The sequence below is a fragment of the Poecilia reticulata genome, linkage group LG2, assembly GCF_000633615.1.
Source record: "Poecilia reticulata strain Guanapo linkage group LG2, Guppy_female_1.0+MT, whole genome shotgun sequence".
Lineage (NCBI taxonomy): Eukaryota > Metazoa > Chordata > Actinopteri > Cyprinodontiformes > Poeciliidae > Poecilia > Poecilia reticulata.
This window is the reverse complement of record NC_024332.1, coordinates 34,116,190-34,136,391: the sequence shown is the minus strand read 5'-3', so window position 1 is coordinate 34,136,391 and position 20,202 is coordinate 34,116,190. Positions and strand designations below refer to the sequence as shown.

The 20,202-nt window shown below is 39.4% G+C and overlaps 1 protein-coding gene across 1 annotated transcript in view; it reads right to left on the bottom strand.

Annotated features, from left to right (window-relative positions):
* The window catches only part of LOC103461640 (matrix-remodeling-associated protein 5-like), a 21,807-nt gene extending 11,902 nt beyond the window's left edge, over window positions 1–9,905 (bottom strand). The window contains exons 1-6 of the mRNA XM_008403909.2: window positions 9,673–9,905; window positions 7,966–8,179; window positions 6,746–6,875; window positions 5,116–5,357; window positions 4,739–4,890; window positions 514–4,043 (exon numbers count right to left, since the gene is read on the bottom strand). Of these exons, the coding sequence (XP_008402131.1) occupies window positions 514–4,043; window positions 4,739–4,890; window positions 5,116–5,357; window positions 6,746–6,875; window positions 7,966–8,153 (4,242 nt within the window). The 5' untranslated portion in view covers window positions 8,154–8,179; window positions 9,673–9,905. The remainder of the gene's footprint in view (window positions 1–513; window positions 4,044–4,738; window positions 4,891–5,115; window positions 5,358–6,745; window positions 6,876–7,965; window positions 8,180–9,672) is intronic.
* Between the last annotated feature and the right edge of the window lie 10,297 nt (window positions 9,906–20,202).

The following is a 20,202-nucleotide window of genomic DNA, read 5'->3' as shown; positions in this document are numbered from 1 at the left end:
TTTGTACAACTACTGTTAAGCACAATTACAGCGTCAAGTCTCGGCTAATTTCTTCAACTGGTTCGTACATCTAAATTCAAAAACTCTTGCCCATTCTTGCAGAATGATGCAGAGCTCTGCAGCTCCAACRGAGGTAACAAAGACCCCGGGGCTGCTTCTCTGAAATGCTTTCACTGTTTGGCTTGTGTGAATAGGTGAATAGCCATGGCCAGATAGCTTTGCAGATGTGTCACACACATTCCATTTTTGGATAATGGAAAGTGTGTGAAACTTTCCACATGTCACAGTGGGACTGTGATATGTTTGTAATCTAACCTGCTTTAAGCGTTTCCACGTTATCCCTGAACTGTCTGGTTAGTTTTTCTAATTCATAGTGCCATATGTTCACCAGTATCCTCAATGTATAATTTACTTCCAATTCATATTTTTTTAATCTATAAAATAAAATCCTGATCAGATACATAATAGTTTATAGTTGCAACATGACAATTCAAGTGAAGCAGGGAAACTTACCGTTGGAGAAGCGGGAAGTGACAGGGAAGGCTGATGAAAACTGCTTCTGTGTGAATCTGGAATAGTGTTAGCTCCATGGTTCTTCCAATCAGTAGGTGACTGACTCCTGTTTTGACCATTCGCAGGGWGGTCAACCTGGCCAGTTGCTTTARTGTTTCTTGTTATTGCTTTGGTACTTGTCAATTCCATTGTGGTGGTAGTGGAAAAAAGAGTTTTCACTGTAGAKTGTTTKGTTGTAGTTGGAGGTGTTGTGGTCAGAATGCTTTCTGTTGTAGCTGGAAGTGTGGTTTTAGAATCAGTAGATGTGGTAGAAAAAGAGGAAATGGACACTTTAGGGATGGCATTTATCGAAACTGGAGAACTGCTTTTGCTGGTAGAAGGATTAGAAGTGGTGCTTAGCCTTGTAATTATTGGCCTGAATGTAGTGTGGGAGGTCGAAGTTGAAGGGATAGTAGAGGAAGTAGTTGGCAAAGTGATTGTAGAAGTCATTGAGGTGGACAGAGCTGAAGTCTGTCTGGGAGTGCTGGATATTGGAATGATAATGGGGGTTGAAAGAGACATGGTGGGACTTATTATAGCAGCCGTGGTTGTTGTGGGGAGTGTGTCCTCATTAGTTGTAGAGGCTGGTGTACTTTTAGTGCTGCCAAAATAACTAGCTCTCTTGGGAGCAGCTGAAGAAGTAGTTATGATTTTTGCTGCACTGGTGGTGGTTAAAGATGCACTGGGGCCTGAGGGAGCAGTGAGAGAATGAGTGATTGAAAAGTGGGACTCACCCARAACATTCATCTCTAACTCCTTGCTGTGTTTGCTCGGGGGTCTCTCAGCATGTTTGCCTAAGGTTGTTTGTGTTGCTGTATGAGCCCATGCAGCATGTGTAAATGTCCTATTATCGGGTTCTRGCACATGCGGCTCTGAAATGATAATGGTAGCATGAGTGGGGGCTGGTGTGCTGTTAAATGTAGACTCCTCAGTTATTTGTTTCTTGCCTGAATGAATCATCATGTCTGTGTATGTGTGCGGGGTTGTAGAGGAGGGACTGAGTGGAGGTGATTCAAAATTTGAAATAGTAATAAAACGAGGGTTRGAAACAGTTGGCGACACAGGAGTCACAGTCACACCATTTATAATAGTCCTAATATTGTTTCCCAGTGTAGGCATAATAGGTGGAAATGTGGTAGTTGATAAGGGCAACAACTTTGTGATTTTATCTGGACTTGAGTTAAGTGTCACTGCTTGGTTTATTGAGTTTATTGGGTCGGAGCGAGGATGCTGTGAGGGTACAGGCTGAATCTTTGGCCTGTTAATTCGCCTACGTTGTCCAATCTTCCTGCGGGTGTCCCAGGGTCTTMGAGRTCGGGAGTTTGGAATCGCATTTGGGAAAAGTCCCTGTARAGGATTCTGTGGCCTGGTCCTATTAGGGCTTAGATTTGGTACTTTCTCATTCAACACAATTGATTCTATTCCATTTGCTCCTGATAATGAAGTAAGTGTGACATGCTCTGTTTCTGTCACTGGGTTCACTGTTRTTACTGTTTCTTTGCTTTCTTTCTCTGTCTGTGTTTTTATGTCAATTTCTAGATTCACGTGTGGCCGCTCAGTCACATTATATATCTCTTCAATRGTTTGTGTTGCTTGTATTATCTGTGCATCCTTATCAGGAGGTTGAATGGGTTGTGGTTGTTCTTCTTTTACAGTAGCATCATCAACTGAAGACCCTTCAGATTCTGTTTTCTCCTGTGAGCCATGAGATGTACTTCTGTCTTTATCGTCACCCTCTCCTCCTTGTCTAATTTCTTCATCTTTTTCTTCTAWTATAGGTTGAGTTGTTGTTTTTTCTTCTGCAATTGCTTGACTGTTGGTGCTGTTGGCGGTCTTTTGACGAATCTTTGCCAARAGATCAGCCCATTTCTGAGGGTCTATCCTGTGTTTCTTTGTGGTTACTCTCTGTCTGTTCTGAAAGTGGTGTTTCTTCTGCATAGTTGGTGAAGTAGATCCTCCAATCCGTTTTAGATTTCCCTCTCCAACACGACCATATCTTTGTGGCTTCTTAATTCGATATTTTCTGTTTGGGCGTGGTTGGAGAGATGTTGGATATCTTCTTTTACCAGAGGAGGGTTTCTCATCCTCTTCATTTTCTTCATCACCTGATCCTTCATCAATCTGCCCAAAATTGGGGACTGGTATCTTTGTTGACCTGCCAGCAGCTGATTGAGGTCCTCTGGGTAATGAAGTCTCAAGGGCAGAAATATGTTGTGCTTTTAATATCAGCTGCATTGACACGGTGTCACTACCATACTGGTTGACAGCAATGCAGCGGTAATATCCTGTATCCTTCAGAGTTGATGTAAGTAAAGACAAACTTCCATTTGAATGTACTTTCAATCCACCTGATAYAGCTAATCCTGGCCACACAACATTTCCATCTGGCAAAATCCAACTTGCCAAAGGTTCTGGTGAACCAGATATCCTGCAGGGCAGAGTGACAGCATCTCTAATGGTTCCAGTAACCGGGAGTCCACTTAGCTCACCTGAATATGGAACGGCAGACTCTTGTACTGCCAGGCGTAATTGAAGGACATCGAAATCTCTTCCAGCTCTGGCAACACAATGGTAAAGCCCTCCATCAGAGAGCTGTACTCTTTGTATTAGTAAGCCTGAGGCTGATAGCTGGAACCTGCCATCTAAACTGCTGGAAGAAGTATTGAGTTTAGATCCATCTGGAAGAATCCATTGGACACTGTGATTACTAGAACTAAGAACAGGGCAAGACAGCTGTATGTTCCTACCTGCTACTCCTACTGCTGCAACTGCTGTGTTAGTGTGATTAGTTAAAATCATTACCCATGGGTGAGAAGTAGGGGAAGACATTGAGGGATTAAAAGTTTGATCAGGATGAGCAGAAACCCTTGTTGAGTAGATAAGTTGGACTTTATGYCTGTTAGACTGTGCTCTGTCAAGCTGAATACTAATTGCTGATTGCAGTAACCATTCTGGTCTGGCTTTAACAGAGGCTTTGATCCCAGTGTGATAATATCCATCTGTCTCTGGTGCCTGTCTGTAGCGGTAGGCCAATGCTGGAACTTTACTTAACATGATCTCCCTCTCAAGGCGAGCTGCAGTTTCACTGTAGTAAGCCAAAATCCTCCAAAGTTTCTCGTAGCTTTGTCCCAGAACAGGGCAGTCAAGGGAGAGAGACAAAGCGAGCGGGAGAGGAAAAGAGGAACTCCAGGAGAGATCTGGAGGAGGAGCAATGTCTGGGGAATCGGTAGAGTGAGTAATTTTACAACTCAGATCAACGTTGTACCCTTGTTGGTCAGAAAGACCCAGGGTGACATTCCCTAAAGGTTCTCTGAACATCTCACTTGGCTGGATTTTGCTATGGTCTGATTCCAAGGGTGTTTCTTTTCCAGGGAAACTGATGATCGGTGAAGTGCAATGTAGAGTCGTCTGATCAAGCAAATTCTGGCCCTGGAGAGACAGGGGCGAGGCACAAACTGGACACTGAGGACCACCAGGACATTTTAATAAGCCTAATGACAGAGAGTGTGAAAGAGAGAAAGAGAGAGAGTGAGTGAATGCTGTCAAAGCAAATCTCTCATATTAATAGATATATTCTTTTTTGTCATTGTATTTAAATATAATGAAATGTGACGCTTTAGTAATTTGCACATTTTTTTTTTAAATTAAGTCATTGATTAGTCACACCAGTTTATTTCAAGCATTCATTACCCCTTTTTTATTTCTTGCTAATTTTCTGTGGTTGTTTCATCTTGCAAATCACAATGCATTACTTTTTAATCACAGCACAATCATTACCCTATATATCAGCTGCCACACATCAGTGCTGTCATCATGTATTAGTCATGGCAGGTTAAGCCTGGCATATCAATGGCACACATTTCATGGTTCAGCTTTCTTTCACATTTTAATAAAGCCTACAAGACAGACTGCAAAAATAATATAGAGCCAAACAAGGACGTATGTGTGACAAAATGATGGTCAAGGGCATCTGTGTAAATTAAATCTGTCGAAAAGTAGGTTTACCCACATCTAATGGATTGGTCACAAATTTTTAGCCAGTTATAAAAGCCTTCTTGATTTTCCCATTCAATTTTCTAATCTACAGTTTGTCTTCTCAAAGACACAGCAATAAATAGTATACAATAAAACTGTAGATAAGAAGAGGCATAAAAAGAAAATAATTTTTTCTAGACTCAGCAGTCACCTGGGTGAGCAAGACTCCATGAGAGAAACCAGTTCATCCTACAGTCGCAGCTCCAAGGATTAGCCTGCAGGACCAGACTCTCCAGCAGAGGTGCTGTTGTCACACTCTTTTCAGACAGGACAGTTAGACTGTTGTTGGAAATGTCTAGATGTCTGAAAACAAAAGACACTGGCTCAAACATTGTCAAAAAACAAATCAGTTAAGCCTCCATAATCATTAACTTTCTGTGCATATATGATTCTGTTCCTTCTTTTATTTGTTTGTGCAAATAAAACCCAGCATGCAAATGTTCACATTTTCTCATGTAACTGATGAGGAATTGTCTCAAGCGCCGCCAGGGCTGTGAACTGTTATACATTTTTGTTGTCAAATCTCACCTCAAAGTAGAAAAATAATATGTATTCAGGATGGAGAGCGTGCACAGAGCGTGAGGGTGCAGCTGATGCAGCCTGTTGCCTTGCAGACGAAGCAGCCTGAGGCTAGGCAGCTGGAGCAGAGCCCGGGGGTGGATGTGTTGGAGCAGGTTGTGATCCAAGTAAAGACGCAGCAGTGATGTCAGGCCAGAGAAGGTCAGAGATGAAGAGATCTCTTTCAGCTTGTTATAGCTCAACTTGAGTATCTGCAATGGGGGGAAAGAAGAAAGTGGTGAAGTGAGGAGAACAAATTAGAAAAACAGACATCAAGGCTGACTGAAAAAAGCAAGTCTTATGCGAGGGATCGTAAGTGTTTCAGTGGCTGCCACTTGCTTGGAAATTGAATTTAGAACAATTGGGAAACAGAATAAGGATTTGAATAATAACTCTTCTTGGAATTTATGACCATTTTAGAACATACAGCTCTCCATTTCCCAGTTTAAATCTAAAAAACATTCCACAGCACACAATATGATATGAACATAGGACAGAAGCAGGGAGAACTAAAAGGATTATTTTTGCTCTGGTGGGGTGCATTGCTCCAATGCAGTTAAGCTTTTGATCCAGAATATCACACTGCTGGAAATCTATTAAAATTTAATACACATTTGAGGAATTTACCCCTCTTATATGCATACAAAATTACTATTGATGTTGTTGTTGTTGTTGTTGTTGTTATTATTGTTGTTGTTGTTCCTCTGCCCTCCAGGGAAGCTACTTAGCTGGAACACTTCCAGCTGCTGACAGATTTAGCACGTGACAATGTCAGCGCATGGAAATATGGATCCTATTATCCCAGTAAGGAAAATATATCAGCATCTGTCTCGAAGATGAAGGGTACAATTGGCTGTGTGATATCAGTTCCCCCAAGGACTCCAAACGCTGCCCTAAGGTTGCTGCTAAAGTGTCCAGCATGTTTCTTGTCACTGAAAAAAGGCAAGGAATCATGGTACGTAAATTATGCATTAGCTTGAAAGAAATTAGAAATAAATGGAGATAGGAAAAACGGAATCATGTGGACTGTTGCAGCCTTTTGACAAACATCTCAAATATTGTTAATCCCTTCCTAACTCAAGTTCTAAACTGATGAGATCATTTCTGACAAGCGGTTTGTGTTCATCTGTCACAGTCAGAGATCAATGAAGACTTTATCCTGCAATTGGAGTGCAAATAGAGTTTTGGGAGCTTAACTTACAGCAAATAAAAGAAAAAAGAAATTGAAACAGACTTCTTTCATGAACGATTGAGCTCCTCCTGCTGTTTCTCCTAAGTTCAGTGGTTAGCCAAATTTCACCTACACAGTATACARCACACAGTAGGGTACYCAATCCCCATTGACCAGAYATATAAATAAGCAATAGGAAACTTGTTAAGGTGGCTACTGATAGAAATTTCTTAAGTGCTAGCTACTGAGATGTTAATTTTGTCAGTTATTTTGTAGACATCTGTTACAATGCTACCAATTGTCTGCACATTATACTGAAAAATTGGGGAAAATAATGAACAAAAAGAAAAGAAAAAAACTATTAAMAGAAARGACTTTATATTGGCTACGTCTTTGGGTACCATTCGGTACTGTATCTTGTTGCATTACCTGGAGCGATTTCATCTCTTTAAACACTCCATCCGGAAGATCTTGGAGGTTATTGCTGTGGAGCATTAGGAGCTCTACTCTCCTTAACCCAACCAGAGATTTGTCATGAAGTCTGCTGATACTATTAAACCTGAAAAAGCAAAAGGGCATCATTGATATACTGAGATATATATGTATACTTCATCTTCATCAGGGCAACCACCAGAGACCTGTCAATAAGACACAGAGTGGTGCGTCCTTGCAACAAGCTGTTCCAACTCTCAACCAATCGCAAGGACTGAGGATCAACGAACCCTCGATTGGTCTCCGTAATCTAGTTGAATTTAGTCAGCTTCTGAACCCTTGTTTTATTGAAAGTCTTGAATCACTCTTATCCTCACATCTCCCCTGAAGTCAGTTTGCCAAGGGAAATGCAACAAGCAACTAAATCACTGAACAACATTGCCTGCAGGCTCGTGAAGTTATTCAAACCTCTAAGAATGAAATTGTTTGGAGGGTTCTGCATTTTAAAAGGAGTCAGTATTCCTTAGGGCAGATCCAGAGTACACTGAAGGTACGCTGAAGTGAAAACATCTTCCTGTAATTATGTAATTATACTGTTTCTTGTGTCCGGCATATAGAGTCTGCTTGCCAACAATATGTTTCTGCTATTCAGTCTAAAAAAAACCCTTTGAGATACCTTTTAAAATATTAGAAAACTTAAGCTCAAGAATTCCTTTGTCCAGAAAAGTCTGGCTCATTTCAGGCAAAAAGGGAAGAAATCCCTCAAGAGTTACCTCTGGTTATGGGACCTCTTTCTAAATCTATTGCAGTGCAAACTAAATTCAGTTCAGTTCAGCTCATGTATATTGCGCCAATTTGCAACAAATGTCGCCTCAAGAGACTTTACAAAAAAGTAAGCACACATGCATGCCACTTTATCCTAGATATCAAACTAAACACTGAACTCAATGAATTATCCAAATTGGTTCAAAAAGTTCTCTGTCTAAGAAAACCCTGCAGATTGAGTCACTGACTAGCAGCATTCACTGCTATTCACTCCTAAATAGGAACTACTTATCTTGGCATGTGTTAAGAATATATCTTACGACTATTAAAAGATCAATTTTATATTGTATTATAGTTTGGAACAAACTACACTGTATTTCACTGCATCAGAATATGACCATTGTGTTGGAGAGAATTCTAATAATTAAAAACTAAAGTGTGAGTTCACATACCCTAAATTAATCCGTCTCGTATGCGCAGGCAGGCCAGGTGGGATGATGAGCAGTGATCGGAAGGTGCAGTGAACTTCATTGGCCTGGTAGCAATTACAGCTCCTGGGGCAGGACTGGCCACTGGACATCTCAAGTGTGAGCACCAGAAGAGCCAGCAGTGCCAGTGGTGCAGACCCAGTCTGATGCATCTTCACCCACGGGGAGAGAAGCTAAACTGAGGTTATCACCGGCAACATGAAACAGGATGTCAAGTTTAATGTAGACAGACAAGTGCACCACAACCTGCAGCTCAGATGGGAATCATTATATTCTATACACACACGCACATTTAAAAAGTTCAACACTTTACAGCAACAAAAAATCCAAAAGTGATTTATTGCTGTGCATCACATATTATACTGATTAACATGAAGACAAAATAAAAGTGGAAAAATCTATGTATGGATATAGAAAGTTACCAGGAAAGTTAACTTGCAATACTGAAATTTATTTTAGAAAATGAATGTTTATTTGAAGAAGAAGCTTTCAATTTACCCATCAACATACATTTAAACCCTAATTGCTGGTCATGAGCTTTCGGTGGTGACCAAATAAAACAAGATCACGCATACGATTGACCGAAAAGACTTTTGTCTAAAGGGTGTCTGGGCTCTCTTTTCGAGGCAGGATGAGAGGAGGGAAAAGTCAAGAGGGAGGGCCACCGCTCCTCCACATCGAGTGGAGCCAGTTAAGGTGGCCTCAGCATCTGGTTAGGATGCTTCCTGGATGCCTCCTTGGTGAGATGATCTGGGCACGTCCCACCAGAAGGAGACCCAGAGGAAGATTCAGGACACGCTGGAGTGACGATGTTTCTCAGTTGGCCTGGGATTTCCCTGGAAGAGCTGGCCTAATTGGCTGGGAGGGGAGAGTCTGGGTCATTCTGTTTAGCTACCTGACCTGACCTCAGAAAAGAGGAGGTGATGGACCGACGGACGGACGGACGGACGGACGGACGGACGGATGGATGGAATTTTACTGGCAGCATAGTTTACAAAGGAAACTCGTAAAACCAATGTAGTGGGAATATCTCGGATTTAAATGTAGATCATTTGTAGACATCTAATTAAATCAAAAGTTTGTTTGATTGTATTGTTATTATCCTTTATCTTAGAAGGGTGAAGGTGGGGAGAATATTTTTAAGGCAAGAAAATGGACATTCAAGTTTACTTAACTGATAATCAGATATATTTTGCATGCCAAAAGAGAAACGTGTCTGTGTGTGGGGCGGTATTAAAACTGGCTTCAGCCCACGACTGCTCATCCTCCTGAATACGGCCCTTCATGAGGTTTAGGATTAGTAATGACAGATTAAAGTCACAAACTGTACACGGTTAAGATCAGTAATAAATCTGCAATAAATCATCTGAGATATATGTATATATATTTTTAATCATATATTGCAGTTTTGGACTTTGACAAATTTATTCATGATGCTAGATAGAGTTAATTTTATTGTCAGTCACTTACAGACGGAGAATGAGACATAAGAAGTCACAGAAACTTCGCTGCGCTTTCATATCCAATCTCACACAAGCGCTGACATTTACACCACTTCAACGTAAACTGAACACACRRCTGAGACTTTTCGTCTTGTTCAAATCTTACAAAGACATTTTTTTTTAGAATATATTATGAATCCAATGTGATAAAAAAGAAAAAAAAACATACCTTAAACTTTTCTGGTCCGGAGGCATAAATTATTGTAAGGAATTATTCATTTTCTACATCAAATTATGATTTCAATCCATCCGTGTACTTCGGCAAATTAATCCGCACTTTTCCACCTTCATTCATCCATTTGTCACCACAGTGTTCGCAAAGAATGCGGGGGGGGGGAATCCTGCAAATAAGCACTTTTTAAAACTTGAAAATTCCCACAAAACCACTCCTACCCCTCGGCAAAAAAAATAAATAAAAAATCAAGCAGGTCTTCTTGTATGTCACGGGAGGAGAAAAGGAGCGCTGCACACGCGGCAGGCGGACAGCAATCGCGTCTGGAACCTGTGTAAACGCGTTTTGTGTGGGGAACAATGAGTGTGTATTTGATCTTGGAAAGTGGGACAGGGCAGCAAGTGAAGAGAAAGACGCTCAGGCAGAGGGGTCTATCCGAAGAGGGGCGGAAACTATGAAGTAATAAGTCACTGTGCTTCAAGCTGCTTCTTCTGCTGCACAGAAATGACATTTTGTAAGTAAACTTTTTTTAAATTTATAATCAAGTACAAATATCATATCTTCTTATTCTGAGTCAGATTTCTTATTTTTGGTGAAAGTTTTAGCTCCCACGTGCCTCTCTGTCGCTGATAGTGGCAGAGAGGCAATTTGGACAGTCGCCAGGATTCACCAGGGTGTTCCTCCAGTGGTGACAAGTTGCCAGCCTTTCACGGGGAAACACAGAAACACACAATTTTTTCCTAGCCTTAAGAGAGAAATAGAGAGACTGTGTTACTCTCTGAATATGACCTCACAGTCAGGTTTATGGACTGTGGGAGCTGGAGTACCAGAAGAGAACCCACATGAAAGGGGGCTGAACATGCAGACTTGATGCAGAAAGAGCAAGCTGAGATTCAAATCCTGGACTTCCTCGCTGCAACGCAGCAGTGCTACCAGCTGTTCTGTGGTGCAGACCGTATTATCCTTTATTATTTTACTTTGAACACTTGATCCATGGTGGTACATCAGCATATTGATGCCTGGCTTTCAAAATATGTTGGGCCAATTAACATTTATCCTCTTAATTTTGGTGTTTGATAACTGAACTTTCTGGATTATGAGTCAATATCGCCGACAATATCTCAGACAGAGATGGTCCAACATCTCTGATGCAACATTCTCAGACATCAGATCGGGACTTCTTAGAGGGGAAACCAGAAATAGACAGATGCTCCTCAGCTGCTGTCTCCAGTAAGCAACCCCCGACACTCCCACACCTCCCACACCTCCCCCCCACTGTGTTGGAAGGCTTGTGACAGAGTGTGATTGATTCCAGACAGGGGCAGCTTTGCAAGACAATGTTTCAGTTCACTTTATTTTCTTCTTTTGTATATTTAGTAGCAAAGGTCTTCAACTAATCTCATGCAGCAGCTACATCAAAGAACCGCAGCGTTAGGTGTGAGAATAAGGTCACCCAAATGAAGAGTTGTACATTTTCTCATTAGCTGCCTCAGTAATGAATGGCTACATTAATCATGTATGACTGTCAATAGCCTGCAGCTCGGCAGTCGACAAGTGAACATCTGCAGACGTCTTAGCAAATGTGATTGGATGTTTTACAGTCACCAGCCACATTCTCTCTGATGTTTTTCAGTGCATGATCCAATCTTTGCCACCTTATCACCCTTGTCTCTGCAGGCAGCGCTGTTCTGTGAACAGTTGTCAGAGCTGAACTCATCCCCCATAGCTATATTACTGCTCCGGCTCACTTCATTACATCGCTCAATGTTATCGAAACATGGTGGACTATAACAGATGAATTGCTGCTGGTCTGACTGGAAACAAGTAAGGAATGATGACATGATGTAATATCAATGGCTCATTGGGGAAGATGAATGAATGACTGAATGAAATGAGAAGGCATACTTTGACATATTGATGCCTTTCCCTTGTAGAACAATGCATAGCTTTAAATAAATGTTAAAGTCTATAAATGAATAAATGACATTCTTGCTCGCAGATACTTAAAGATAAACATTTTTAAATTACTTTTAGTATATAATTAATTAAAATAAACCCTAAATCTAGCATGAAAATAACTCAAAATCATATTATTCTGTGGAGTGCGGAAGCACAGGGATCTCAGCATTTATGATTCAGTATTCCCAATTTGCCAATTTTTTTGCTTGTTTGTCATGCGCCTTTTTCATCTATTGTCAAATTATTATTTATTTTTTTTGTTAAGTTGGGAACTGTCTTTCATTATTTTATTTATGCAAATCTGTATTCTGCAATAACTGAAATTGTAACATGCAACAAAAGCTTTCAATTGTAACTTGCTAAAAGTAGTTCTACAGATTCAGGGACGCTGTTACACCTAAAAACAAACACAGTGATGTTTCGAGGTATATTCACACATGACTGGTTTGAATGTAATGTGGATTTTGAAACTTTTAAATATCTATCTGAATGGTTCTGTGTTGAGGATGGAATGTCACAATTTCAGTGATGAAGAAAAAAAGAATTAAGTGCACAAATAGAAATTCATTTGAGATTTTCTCTTATCAACGCAGTTTAAAATTTTACATACAGGTTCCGTTGTATAAATAAACTCTCACTAACAATTTTTTTGTTTGTTTTTTGTTTGTTTTTTTGTTTGTTTTAAAAAAAATACCCAAAATAAAATCAAAACTGGTCTTTGAAAGGTTTACATTGGGCCTTCTGAATGGGCTCACCAAAGCCCAATCCTCAACTTTGCTGAGAAAGAAAAATTCTGCTGTAAGAGATGGGTGTCCCTCATCACTGTTATTTCTGCCACCCTATTGGGTAAGTGTGTGAAATTGATGCCTGAGTTTTGTTCCTGAAGCAGGGATTTTTTCCATAATGATGATGTCTTAAAGGTGGCCTTCCTAGCAAAGTAGGTTATCTGTGCCAGGATAATTTAATCTTCAATCACTGCTGCCAGGGGCTTATGCATTCTTTGCTGATATCAGCCTTGACTATCATTCTTGCTTTTTTTGTGTAAAGTAAAGTAGTATAAATATCAGTTCGTCCAATAATGGATGAACACTCAACAGATTTGTCTTTCAGTCCACCTGTACTCTGAAAAATCAGTAGCATTTCGGCTCAAAACTGATGAATTGCTTTCTCTAACTCAGGTTACATTTTTGGATGCAGTGTCAGACTTCAGTGAGAGATAAATGGATGTACAATGCACCCCTCTAGCCCATCTGGTGATTTTGATCCTGGTGGCAACAGCCTCTCATGCAGTTCATACTGAGCCTGTATGTTAACTAAATGACTGAAGACAGACTGGATAATAATTCTCTTTCTTCATACCTACTGACAGCCAAAGTGCTAGAGAAATGCATCCTTACTGAGAGAAACATCTGTGACCAATCACATTATTATAGCAGGAAACTAAATATTGAACGAGAGCCCTGCAATGTGGCTGTCTTAATCATAAAAAAATCAAACTTCTTTGGTGTTTTCCAACTGTGCTGCATTATAAATAAGATTTTTCATGACTGTAATTAGACTGGGTCAGTGCATATTATAATGAGGGAAATGTCCAGTGCTCTGAAAGTTTTTCTTAAAGATCTTTAAAAGCACTCAGCAGAGACTGGAGGACTTGTCAAAAGCACTGCAGTCATCAGTCAGCCTTTCATGGAAGAGCAGTTCAGTGGAAATCACAGAGTAAAAAGACAAATGACAGCCCACTTGGCGTTTGGCAAAATGCATTTGAAGGACTCGGTGCCTGAGGAAAACGATTTTCTGATCTGACGAGCCAAAAACTGAACGGTTAGGCCGAATTTCAAGGACTGTGTCAAATAAGATGTAAGAAGTGCTCATCAGGATACTGCAATCAAGCTTCAGAGTATTATGGTGGCCCACTTTGAACAAGGGAAAGGTTGATCTTGCAATACACCAAATAATAATCTAAGCTTCAATCATCTGTAATGTGTAAAATAGACCAAAATGTTTTACATTTCAAGTCTGTTTGCTGCCAATTCAACTCTGCAACTAATTAAAGAAATGTATGATCATGTTTAATATAGATACTGTGTGCACAGTTTGACACTCTAAACTTTAGGTGAAAAAAAACAACACAAGTGAGATCAGAACATGCCAGATGCAGCTGTGCTGACCAACAAAATGTAAAGGGTGTAAAGTTCTTCTCTATAATCCCTGTGAGATTTTAAAAAGCACTCTTGGTCATGAGTGCACTCCACCTTTTTGCTTCTGAGGATTTGTTGCAATCTAGGTCAATGACTAGAACGCTGATTCATGAATTCAGGAAGTAAACAACTCTGTGCCTAGAAGAGACCAGCCTGCTGATACATTATTTCAAATCATGCATACATTCTTTTTGATCTGGTGTTGATCTGCTAAAAAACTTTGCCTTAATGAAGTCTAAAATAACTGACAACATCCTGTTTTTTTTGTGTATGTTTTTCTTAAAACAAGATTATAGTACATGTTGTATCAGTTGGTGTCACTAAAGAACTAATGACAGAAGCTACTGTGGCAGGTCTTATATGATTCACTGCTTTAGGTGAATCTCAATAAATGGCAAAGTTATGAAATAATTAATTTGTTTCAATATTTAAATTCAAATAGAGCAACTGATACATTGTTTTGATTCACTATGTACAGTAATATATTTAAAAAAAATGTGTACAGTTTATTTTGATGAATATCGCTCATAGCTGATGCAAATTCAAACTTCTTTCTCCCAGAAAATTAGAATACAGCAAAACACCACTAGAAATATTTTAGTGTTGGTATTTCTACTGTAGATATTGTTATTTAAGAAGCAATTTTCACAGTATTTTCAAGTACTGCAGAGTAAATACACTCAATCTTAGGTTGAAGCTCCTTTTGCATGAATCAGTTTGCATACAGGGGAGGCGATCAGCTTCTGGCACAACCCAGATTGCTTTATAAGTAGCTTTTATCCCATGTGCATGGTTGGGTCTGGTCTCCCATCTTCCACTTGAAATTACCCCAGAGGTTTAGGTTTTGCCAGGTTGTTGTCCAATCAGGCACAGTAACATCATGGTTATTAAATCAGGTGTTGATTCTTTAATCTGTGTTGGCAGGTGCCAAATTATAATGGATTAATGAAATGAAATGAAGTGCTCTTAAATTTCTTAATAGACAGCTGCTCTGTTTTGAGGTTTTATGAAAATGACAATGGATAAACACGATTACCAGTGTTTGCCCATTACATCCAGCAACTCAAGTTTTTTCCCTCACAACTTTTCCTCCAGAATATGGATCCTTAATATCCAAATATAACTTAAAGTTCAGCATTGTTCCTTTTTTTATTATGTTTATTGAGCATCAACAATACAGACTGAAACCAGGAGAGATTTTATGAATTGTGACATTTCAGCATCACATTTAAAATCCACGGTTGACAAGAAGAAATAAAAAACACTGTGACAGAGTGGAAAAAAATGTGTTTCACTAGAGCTTGTTTTAAAGTTACTCTCATTGTCAAGATAACTTAGAAAAAGTGAAAACAGGAACAGAGGTATCAGACAGGGCAGAGTGCCACAGGCTATCCATAAAAAGACCAAGACCTTCAATTACATCTTGGATGACCTCACGGCTTCAAGCGCTCTGGGACTGTGGATCATTAAGGACTGGTTGAAGGACAAGACAGGTTGTCTAACACTTGTGCTGTTTGGACAGACAGCTTCACACAGGGGGGCACTCACTGCTTGGCAGGTCATTTCGTTGTCATCACCTGGAAGTATTTAAATAAGGAGATGGAACAAATGATTCATGGCTTAAAATAGTGCTCTTATTATCTATAAAACAATGCTTTTCTCCTGGTGTAGTAACAGATTAATGTTTCCATAAATTCTTAATTCAAATGTACATGTTTTTTTGGGCTTTTTTCCTGCCTCTGTGCCAGCCATTGAGATTCATAGCCTGCATAACTGTCTACCGTGATGAAATCTAACTTTGAAGCTAAGCTGAGGCACTGCCTGAAGGCAAATTGTGGCACAGGGTCCCGGACCCTGGGGTCTGTTATTGATTTGAGGCTTTCAGCACCCCATGGAGTCAAGGCATTTTCCATAGCATGAGAATCTGGAGCTCAGTGGACAGGCATGACTGGGCGCTATTGACTGATCTACACATAAGGATCAAAATTTACTAGAACATGGTAATGACCTTAGAGCTCTGACTTGAAGGTATGGGCCGGAGTGAGAGTTAAAATTTGATAGATGTTAAGAGCAAAATAAAAAACTGATAAGGACACAAGAAAATGAGGGTGGGGGTTCCTGGAGACATACAGTCTGGTAGCCTGCAGTTCCTGTATTCTCATCTTAAGGGACCTTTAAATCAGCCTGAAAGCTCGTTCCAAATGGCCACAATGGGAATTTCCTTTTCATTCACACATCAGGTCTGCTTCTTCCACTATTTTTTTCTCACACTTGTCGAGTAGGATAACTCAGTTACAGCATCATACATCAGCCCAACAAAACAGTCCAGCCTGGAACATAGATGCCTTCTGGGTGCTTCTGTGAGGTTGTACAGGGGAGTTAGGGTGCAAGGCATGTTGAAGTAAACTTGTCACTGTTACTCTTCTGGCATTCCGAGCAATGTAGTGACAGGCCTTTAAAGGTCAGCTTATGAACAGGTTAGCTTCCAGTGGATATGGAGCAGAGATGACAGATTGTGTGTATAGACCAGCTAACTATAAGTGAAACAAGGGAAAAACTCTGACTTTGATAAATATTTTTACCACTGACACAAATTTCGCCATGTGTACTAAAATGTTCCAGTAAGGCAGATCATCATGACTTTATGGAGTCACAGAGCAGTTATTAGAATAAGATAACCTTTAGATCAGAAAACATGGAGGAGTTGAGAAACCTCAAGAGACCGTGAAGGGGTTGGTCCTCAGCGATCTGCCTCTCCTGCTGACGTCTTCATTGAATACACTGCAGTCCGCCTACCAGCTTATTGGGGTAGATGACACCATCATCTACCTCTTGTTCCGAGCTTTGACCCACCCGGAAAAGCCTGGATGATGTTCTTTGTTTTCAACACAACCCAACTGGGACTTCTGAGGGACAAGCTTGGGCTGTCAGGAATGGATCACCACATGCCCCAGTGGATACTGGATTACCTCACTGGCTGCCCACGATATGTGGAAACACAAGTTGCTGCTTCCTATGTGCACAAAGAAGATTATTTAGTAATCTACTTGCTTTGATTGCCTGTCACTTTGCCGCTGTTGCACTGGAATTGCCCCACTGTGGAACAATTAAGAATATTTTGATTCTGTTCTACTTACCAGAGATGGCCCACTATGTGCTTGAGAGGAAATGTTTGACACAAATGTTACATGCAGCTCTATCAACAAATCATGAGGCAATACGATCTTTTCATAATGGAACTAAAATGCTACGTTTGCAGTACAATGCAAATGTAGCATTTTAGCATTATAATTTACTTGAAAATTTAACACAGTGTTACCATAGTGAAAAATTGTAGTTTTGACACCATAACTGCCAGATTTCAACTGCTAAAAGTATTTAAAACAAAGGAGTTTGTTCTTCTTATAAGCATATACAAAGTGTAGTCATATTCCTTACCTCAGTCATTAGTGCCTGGCTGTATTTAGTGATGTGATGACATTTTTTTTTTTTTTTTACTTTTATTCATAAGGACTCTATTATCTGGCTTAGAAATATCCTGCCATGAGCAACTCGGTCACAGAACAGCTGCCATTGTGTGATTGTAGCAGTTTGGGTGGAAATTACAAATCATTAAAAACAACTGAACAACTCTTGCTAGGCCCAGGCCTAACGTCACCAGCGTTAAGTTTCGCTGCTGCCCCTGTGCTTCCATGGCGCTGGTTTCACTGAATTAAAAGCTCACATCTGTGTTGGACATTACCATCTCTGTTTTGGATGTATGAAAGGCCAGAGGCTGTGAGGGGCTCCTTTCACTTTTTACTTTTTTGTTAAAGTAGAGGAATATAATAGAATAGAATGAGTATAAATTTTAACGTGTTTCAGAAATTCACAATGTTTGTTCTTAGCTTTGAAGTAATAAGTTCCCCTGAGTTTTATAATTATTTTATAATTTCCATAAATTTGCTGAAAATTGTCCAATAACCCGAGAACGACATCAAACCGAATTTTTATGGCCATACAAGGGTTAATTTTGTTTTTTAGAGGCAATAAATTGATTTTCCTTACTGCAGAACATGATAGGAGGGGATGTATTGCTCCATATATCATGTAACATACCTCTGTACAGCAAGTGGATGGTCAGATTAGTTCAAGCAGTGAAAACAGGAAGAAACATCTGGCCTGGCTCTGTCCAAAAGCAGAAAACAATAACAAATAATTAAATTCCTGTTTCAGTCTTTGTGCCAAGCTAATTCTGAGAACATATGTCTGCTCTAGCCTTTCAGATGAACCCTGCAACACAGGACTTGCATCACTGTGAAGAAGTGTTTCTTCAGTAAAGACCACAAATTACTCAGTGGTCTGTTTTTCTCTGCTTCTAAAATGGCCATTCAGAGAGGCAAAGCAGTACTTTTTATTTCATTTTCATCCTGGTCTTGACTGCAGATTCCACCCGTGGTCCAATTTTTGGAAAAAATTAAGACATTTCCATTAATGCAGTGAGATGCTGTGTTTTAGTTGTAACTTATTACTACAGCTAGTCTTTAGAAGTCATTCATGTGACTGAACTATTTTCACGTCTCAAGAAATCTTCTTAGCTTCCTCACTGAGTGTTGTTTTAGTGATTACCAGAGGCAAAAAAAAGGCAACTTTCTCTGAGTAAAGTAAACGAAAAAGTTCTTGCACAACCTAAAAAACATTAAATGGAATTCATTAAGAAAATATTAAAGCTGGCATGCAGGGATTATAATAACCAGCAGTGTCACAACTGGGATTAAATCTGGTTCAACAGAATAACAATTGGTTATGCTGAAAGCCTCTTGTCTACAATCCAAAAGAGGATTATTTTTGCACCATTTATTGATTCTGGAAGGAGAAATTTAGAACTTTGTTGATGCTTCAAGGAAAACACTGATTTATGCTACTCAATTCCTCTGGCGCTGCCAATGGTGAGTTCAGTGCTGAATAATAAGCACTGGATAGATATTTTTTGAAATGGGGAGCATTTCATTTTGGCTATCTTTGGTTTACAAAGACGGACTCTTAAGAGACCCCATATTTGTAAAACCGTGGAGCAAATGCAAGCACTCACATACTCAGCATGACTTTCTTTTCCCAGTAGAAAAGGGTTTCTATTTAATCAGTGGGGAAAAAAAAGGTTGAATAAAATTTAAAACTACAAGTTGAATAAACAGTCTACTTTAAATTGCTAAAATACAGTTTAATGTACTAAGAGTAAACATGTACTAAATGATTTTTAGATTAGAGAAAATTATGTAGCCAGTTTTCCAACAGTGTTTAGTTAAACGTCTTTAATTTCTTTGACTTTTATGGACAAAAGCACTTTTGAGCATGAGTAACAAAACACAAGCAAGCAATAAATAAAATTGCATTTTATAGAGAGCAGAAAAGCAAATAAAAAGGTTTGCTGAAGCACAGTTATAAAGGAGGTAACTGTTAGCACAACTGAACATCTAGCTCCCACGAGGGAGGAGAAAGAAATCATTTAAACTGCCATTTGAAATTGCTTTAAAAGTCATACAAATTTTCTAATCCATTTATTATATTTTTTCTGACTTTGCAACTAGAATTGACCCAAACACAGAATAGAGAATAAACAATGAGGAGAGTGAGTCTGCTTCTAGAGGTTTTTAGTGAGGTTGTAGTGGAGGTTGTCATGTTCTGGAACTGCCTCAGTCATGGTGGTGACAGCATGTTGGAGTAGCTCAGAAAAAAATCATTCATTCATTCATTTACTTCAAGAGCCTGTGTTCATAATTAGTTACAGACTTTAAGGTTGTCCATTTATCATTCAAGCAGGAGCAACACTTAAAGTAAGCAAAAGCCTGTACTGTGGTTGGGATATTTTTGTTGCAATAAACATTTATAGGCAGGCCAACTTGATAAAGTTGTGCTTTTAGTTCAGATAGGTAAAACATTTAGGTAATCTTTCATTTCAGCTATATTCTCTTGGTCTCCCCGACTAAGTCATGACCTTTGCAAGACCTCCTGTGGTATCTGGCACCAGAATGTTAGCAAGAAACCCTTAAAATGTTGCAAGTTCAGGCTGGGAGTCGAAGCAGCCAAACACACAGGCAACATTGGGCTTAAACTCAGTTTGGAGGTAAATGTACATTACTTCAATGTTTTAGTGTTTCAGAATACACTCTAGAATCTAAAGCTCATCAAGAGAAACATCATAAAATCATTACACTGCAAAAAGTCCCCTTTCAAAAACAAGAAAAAAAAGTACAAAAATAGGGTATAATTTTCTTAAAATAAGAAAAATTATCTGCCAACAGAACAAGAAAATTTATCTTGTCAAGATTTTCTAAAATAAGAAAAAATATCTAACCAAGATAAACCTACAATATCTTAAAATTAGTGTATT